At 17.3% G+C, this 7,942-nt stretch overlaps 2 protein-coding genes across 2 annotated transcripts; one reads left to right on the top strand and one right to left on the bottom strand.

Moving 5' to 3' along the window:
- Positions 1-788: 788 nt before the first annotated feature.
- Positions 789-3,659, bottom strand: PRSY57_1362400 (DNase I-like protein, putative; the record flags this gene model as incomplete). Its single annotated transcript, XM_012909545.2, has 3 exons — positions 789-851; positions 957-1,022; positions 1,155-3,659. The coding sequence occupies 3 exons, from the start codon at positions 3,657-3,659 to the stop codon at positions 789-791; spliced, it is 2,634 nt and encodes an 877-aa protein (XP_012764999.2).
- Positions 3,660-4,954: 1,295 nt separating this feature from the next.
- On the top strand, positions 4,955-7,830 carry PRSY57_1362300 (polyubiquitin binding protein, putative; the record flags this gene model as incomplete). Its single annotated transcript, XM_012909544.2, has 2 exons — positions 4,955-4,961; positions 5,150-7,830. The coding sequence occupies 2 exons, from the start codon at positions 4,955-4,957 to the stop codon at positions 7,828-7,830; spliced, it is 2,688 nt and encodes an 895-aa protein (XP_012764998.2).
- Between the last annotated feature and the right edge of the window lie 112 nt (positions 7,831-7,942).

Raw genomic sequence — 7,942 nt, 5'->3', positions numbered from 1 at the left:
AAAAAATAAAAAATATTTAATTATAAAAAAAAAAAAAAAAATAATAAATAAAAATATATATTTAAAAATTTATAAACTTTTAATATATAATTAATTTTATTGAAATAATTTTTTTTTTTTTTTTTTTTTTTTTTGAACTACATATATATATATATATATATATATATATATATATTACGATATAATTTTCCTCTTAATTATAATATTTGATTTTCAAACAAAATGTTTAAAAGCATATAAAAATATTATTATACAAAAAAAAAAAAAAAAAGAAAAAAAAGAACAAAAACATTATTAATAAATAAATAAAATAACATATGTACAACAAATAATTTCTTTTTTGTACTTTACACATGTACACATTTCAAAATAACGCATACTGATAAATATATAAATGTATGCCTACTTTTTATACATAAAAAAATAAAAAAAAAATATATATAACACAAAAATTTATTTAAAAAAGAAAAATTATAGTTTAATTATGAAAAAAAAATGAAAAGAAGCATATACAGGTAATTTAAACAAAAGGAGAAATAACAACAGGATAAATATATATATATATATATATATATATATATATATATACATATATTTGGATTGATGGTTTTATTTAAAGTACATATTTAAAAAATTGTAATGCTATTTATAAATTGTATATCTATTAATTATGAATAGGGGAGATCATACTATGAAAGGTTATATATATAATATATATATATATCATACAATATTCACACAAATAAATTGACATATTAATTTATTTTATTTATATATTTTTTTTTTTCTTATTCTTCTATGGTCCTAATTAACGTAGCATGTAAATACAAATGATCAGATGAGGCATATTTCTACGAAGATAAAAGAAAAAATATGATTATATATATATATATATATATATTTTATTTTATTTTATTTTATTTTATTTTTATTTTTTTTTTTTTGACGGATCATACTTGATTAGGTAAACATCCATATTTGGCTAGCTTGTCGAAAGGGGGTAAATTGGTATATGATACTTGCTAAAATATAAAAATAAGAAATATAAATATTATACATAGCATTCAACAACACAATATATCTATATATATATATATATATATATATATATATATATATACATATATGTTTATGTTTCTTTTTTGAATTATTACCTTAAGATTTTTGTAAGAATAAAATATATAATCTACACACCCTTTTTGCTTTCCATGAAAAACAGTAAAGGGAATTTGACATAGCATTAAGTTGTTTTCTAAATTATTTAATGTATCTATACTATCATATTTATAACATGATTTTTCAACAACATTATCTGTACTTTTATTATATATACTTTTAAAATATAAGGGATAGTATAAAATAAAATCTTCTTCTTCATTATCTAATATGTTATTATTATGTTCTTCATTTAAATTCATATGAACATTTCTGTCCTTCTCATTTATTTGTATAACATAACTACCTTTCTTTTCATTATTATTATTATTATTATTATTATTATTATTTATATTTTTTATTTTTCCTTTTATTGATAACATATCATTACTTCTTTTTCTATGATTATGATATATTTCGTTTTGTGTATCTTTATTTTTTATATCATAAGTTGAATCTTCAAAAGAATTGTAATTATCCACATAACAGTCGAAATTATTATTATTATTATTATTATTATTGTTGTTGTTGTTGTTTTCATTTTTGTTAATAAGATTTAATAAATATTCCTCATTCAATATTTGCTCATCTTTAAAAATTAAGAATAAAGGTTCCTTTTTGATTTGTTCAGGTAACTTATTACAACATGCATATTTTAAATCATTCACAATATTATCATCAAACATTTTTGTAATTTCAATTCCTTTTAAATAATTATAAAAATAATATTGTTTATTAAACATTAGATATTGACCAGAAAGATATTTTAAATTTATATGTTTTAAATTAATAAATCTGTTCACAATAAAATAATATAATAAACTATTTGGTGTTATATTAAAATCTCCACATACTATAATACATGGTTTAAGAAACTTATTATCCTTTGGACATAAAAAAAAATCATTCTTATAACTATAACATGAGGAAGATGACGTATCACTATTTGTATTATCATTTCCTTTCTTCCTTTTTTTTATATAATTAATACATTTCTTCATCATTAGAATTAAACGATATGTCATATAACATATTTGATATAATTTTACATCACCTTTGTATGAATCAAAAATTAAGTGAGTATTTGAAACTATAACAATATCATCACACATATTAAAAATATTAGAATTGTTTTTATTATTATTATTATTATTATTATTATTACAATTGTTTTTATTATTATTATTATTATTCATGTGAGTATTACTATTTTGTAAAATTCTATCAGATTCATTTTTATAATTTTTTTTATTCATATTATTTTCATGAAACTCCTCAAAATACTCTATCCTTTTCGATATTATATTTCTTAGAGCTATTATTAAACCGACATGCCATTTTTTGAGAAAACAGGATTTATCATATATCACTTCATCAAAAAATAAGAGCTCAAATACTTTTGTGTTATAAAAAATACATATACCATCTTTACATGTATCCTTTTTCTTTTTTAAAAATAAACCTTTAAAATGTAATTTTTCTAATTCATTTTTCAATTCTATAAAATAACTCTCTTCTATTTCTTGTAAACATATAATATCTGATAATTTATTCATAATATTTTGATGAATCCATTTTTTTCTATTCATCCATTCCATAATGTTGTATCCATTATTATCATATTTATAATCAACAAGACTATTAGCTAATATATTAAAAGAGAAAACAGAAAATTCCTTAAAAATATATTTGCTTTTTTCTTTTCTTAAATCACTTTTTATTAAAGCATTTTTCTCATATTCGCAATTAACTTCATCATAATTATTTTTTACATCCTTCTCATATAAAATATTATTATCTTCATATTTTCCTAAGAACTTATTCTCCATGGTACATTCTTCATTTATATTAAAAACGAGGTTATGAAAGGTTCTAATCCTATATTTTTTAATATTATAATTAGGAAAGCAACTATGATACTTAAATATAATATTATTATTATTATTATTTTTATTATTATTTTTATTATTATTTATGGGAAGCTTTTTACTTCCTATAAACTTGTCTTGTTTATAATATAAATTGTCATTTATATTATTTGATATTAATTTTTCATTTATATTATTTGATATTAAATTATTATTTATATTATTTGATATTAATTTTTCATTTATATTATTTGATATTAATTTTTTATTTATATTATTTGATATTAATTTTTTATTTATATTATTTGATATTAATTTTTTATTTATATTATTTTCCTTGATACTGTTATTTTTATCTGTATTTTTTTCTTTTTTCTCTCCACTTTTTATATTACGCACAGAAGGTATATTTATAATTTCTTTATATACTCCTTTATCACTATTATTATTTATTATATTAACAAAATTTCTTATATCGATATTTAAAAAATTTTTTGGACTATTCTCATTCCTTATATATATACATTTTCTTATAAATGAATACTCAAGTATTTTGTATTCATTTTTTAATAATGTACTTCTTATTAATATTTTACCAACATAAGATGATATTACACAAGAAGGTTTATCTAACATTAATTTCTTCTATCTTCTAATATATACTTTTATATTTTTTTTTTCTCTTCTTTCCTTACTTTTTTTTAAATAAAAGAAGTTATAATATTTATTTACAAAAGGGGAAAAAAAAAAAAAAAAAAAAAAAAAAAATACACAGACGTTCAAAGGTGTACGCAAAATGAATAATATTATATATATATATATATATTATATATGTTAAAAGTTATAAAAAAAATTAAAATTAAAAATATACATATGAATAAGAAAATGTATTTATATTAATTAATTTATTTTTACCTTTAAATTTTATGATTTTATATATTATAATTTTATTATTATATCTTTATATATATATATATATAAACATATTCTTTTCTTTTATTATTTCCTTTCTCTTATAAATATAAAAACATATTAAAACAAAGATAAAAATAAATTAAAATAAATAAAATCTATATTTATATAATAAATATAAGAAAATTAATTTTCCAAAGTTTATAAAAGTATATTTAAAAAAATTAAAAATTAAATATATATATATATATATATATATTTATATATTATATATGTGCAATAAATATCGAAATGCAAAATATATATATTATTATATATATATTATATATATATGTATTAAGAGGAATACAATAATATTTATTTCCAAAAAGAAAATAAATTATATTTTATTATTTATAAAATATTATAATATAAACAATAATAATAAAAAAAAAAAAAAATTAATAAATAAAATAAAATATATATATATATATATATATATATATATATAATTTTCGTGGGAGTGTTGTTTGTACGATTTTTTGATTATTATACCTTTTGAATGATATAATATTGAATGATATAATATTGAATGATACATATTGAATGATACATATTGAATGACATATATATATATATTGAATCATTTGAATTAAATATTTATATACATAATATAAATATATATAAATAATATAATATATATTTTTTTTTATTAAACTGATTTAATAGATAAAAGTACAGAAATTGTATACATAATAATTACTCTTTATATTTTCATATATATTATATTATATCATATTAATTTTTTCTTTTTTTTTTATGTTCTATATAATTTAAATGATACGAATGTATATTTGTTTATCACTGTAAAGTATATGCCCGCATATATATAATATATATATAGTCATATATTACAAAATATTATTTATAGTTTGAATACAAAAGTGATATCACAAAAAATAATACTTTGATATAATATCGTTGTGCCTTATATTTTATTATATTACCCATAATTGGAGGTTTTATAATTTAATAATACAATGGCAGGTATATTATGTAATATATATATATATATATATATATATATAAATTTCTTATATTTAATGTTTACTATTTTTAATTTATTTATATATTTTTATATTTTCATATTTTTTTATTTTCATATTTTTTTATTTTCATATTTTTTTATTTTCCTATTTTCATATTTTTTTATTTTCCTATTTTTTGCGTTTCAGATAATGAATTCGAATTAAGGGGTTTTCTAGTTGGACATAAGAAAGGCATAAGATGCTTATGCACTATTTACTCAGACTTATTTGAAGAATTGCAAGATAGAAATTTCCTTTTTGAATATATTATTAGTGCTGATTATAACGGTACGATATTTGTTTGGAAACGTTTTGAAAACATAAAAGGAGTTGAAGAAGAAAAGAAAATATCGAATGAAGAAAAGGATGAGTGTAATGAACTTTTATATGATGATAATTTCAAATTGTATAAAAAAATAGAAATACATGAAAAAATTATATATTCCTTATGTTATAGTAAATATATAGGTATAAAAGAATTACAAAAAATATGTGATGAAGATGAAGAAGAAAAATATATCCATATTGAAGATCATTTACATATATATAGTGGAGGGTATGATAAGAATATTTATCTTTTCTCATTAAATGGATTTATAGAACTCGTTTTAGAAGGTCATAAAAATAGTGTTTGTAGTATTGTTGAAAAAAGTAAAGATATTCTTATTAGTGGAGATTGGAATGGACAAGTATTTATATGGAAAATAGAAATGAATAAATTGAATGAAAATTGTTCTTTTAATAATATAACAAAAAATAAAAATGATAATAATAACAAATATGATAATAATTATAAACTTAATGGTCAGTATAATAAAGAAGATGTTATAAAAAGAAATAATTCGTTAGATTCTAATAAATATAAATATAGTATCTTAAAAATTATAGATAATCATAAACATGCTGTATATGTCATTTGTATTAATGATTTTATACTTACCTTATCACAAGATAATATTTTGAAAATGTGGGATGTTGAAGGGAATAAAATAAATGAAATTCAAGATATACATAAAGATAGTGTTCGGGATATTATATTATTTAATAATAATAATAATGTTATTACATTTTCGAATGATGAAAATATTCATATATATGATATGAATTTTGTATTACTAAAACAATATAAAGGACATAATGGTTTCATATTTTATGTATGTGTTAATGAAAAGGATAAAATTATGATTAGTTGTGGAGATGATAAAACAATCAAATTTTGGTGTATTCAAGATATATATGAATATATGGAAATCTTTCTCAAAAATAAATCTTTAGATGATCCGATATCCTTTTTTAAAAATAAAAATAACCAAACGTATAATTGTTTACAAACTATCAATTTAAGAGATACTATGTGGAATGTTAAACTTTTGAGGAATCATGATGTTGTTTCAGCATGTAATGATAGCTATATTAGAATTTATACAAATAAAAAAGATAAACAATTATCTCGAAATATTATACAAATGATTGATAATAAATATTCGAAAAAAGAAGATTTATTAAATGACAAAAATCAAAGCGAATATGTACATGATATAAATAATATACAAAATGTTGTAGGAAAAGAAGGAGATATTAAAGTATTTAAAAATCAAAATAAATATGAAGCATATAAATATGAAAATAATCAATGGATTCTAATCGGTGATGTAATAGATGATGTTAATACAAATAAAAAATTCTATATTGGAGATGATCTATTTGAACAAGGTTATTATGATGAACTTTTTTCAATAGACATAGGTTCGGATCATATCAAAATTTTACCATATAATAAAAATGACAATATACATTTAATAGCTGAAAAATTCTGTAAAAGAGAACATATCTCAATAAGTCATATCAAATCTATAGTTGATTTTATTAATCAAAATTGTAATGTAAATAATAATAATAATAATAATAATAATTCTGATAATCATAATAATCAAAATGATAATTTAATTAAAACAAAAAAAAAATTCAACACTATATTAAATGTTATAACAATACAACAAGCCGCATTAGATAAAATCTTAGATAAAATAAAAGAATTTAATTCAATTTTATTACAACAAAATAATCAATATAAATTAAATAATGATGAAATCAATTCCATATCCAATATTATTAAAATATATAAAACAAATATTAAAACATCATATCTTTTTAATACAACAGATATTAATGTAACAACCAAAATTTTTAATTGGTCATCAGATCATATATTTCCTATAATAGATTTATTTAGAATTTTAGTATTAAATAAAAATTGTGATTTTTTATATAATAATAAATATTCATTTAATGCTTTCAAATTAGTATATGATTGTATATCATATTATATAAATAATTACGATAATCAAAATCATATAAATAAATTAGACTCCTTATTATTATGTTCCTTACGATTTTATCTTAATATGTTTTATCTATCAACACCCAGATATTTTATGTTCAAAAAATATAATTTTGTCTTAAAACAAATAAGCCAAATACAATCAAAAAATAATAATATTATCTTATTATTATTCAGAATATTTTTTAATTTTATAATTACTTTAAACGAAAATAATGACAAGGAACTTAGGAAAATTTTATTTGAACAAATTCATAACTTTTCTAAATTTATTTGTGATCCCGATACTTTATATACATACTCCTTATGCTTTCATACTTCTTCTGAAATATACAGCAAGCAAACATATGAATTTATCAATAAATATAATGTAATCCATTTTGTTCAATATAAATCTAATGAACTCAAGAACCAACAAAATGAAACCAACGAAAAGACATTTAAAAATATTTCACTGATCTTGGACGATTTGAAAAATATATTATAAGTAGCAAATACAAATTTGACAACTCCAAAAAAAAAAAAAAAAAAAAAAAAAAAAAAAAAAAAAAAAAAAAAAAAAAAAATTTAAAAAAAAAATTTAAAAATTAAAAATTAAA

Source organism: Plasmodium reichenowi, chromosome 13 (genome assembly GCF_001601855.1).
Source record: "Plasmodium reichenowi strain SY57 chromosome 13, whole genome shotgun sequence".
Classification (NCBI taxonomy): Eukaryota; Apicomplexa; class Aconoidasida; order Haemosporida; family Plasmodiidae; genus Plasmodium; species Plasmodium reichenowi.
Note: the sequence above shows the minus strand (reverse complement) of the source record. Positions and strands in the feature narration are given on the sequence as shown.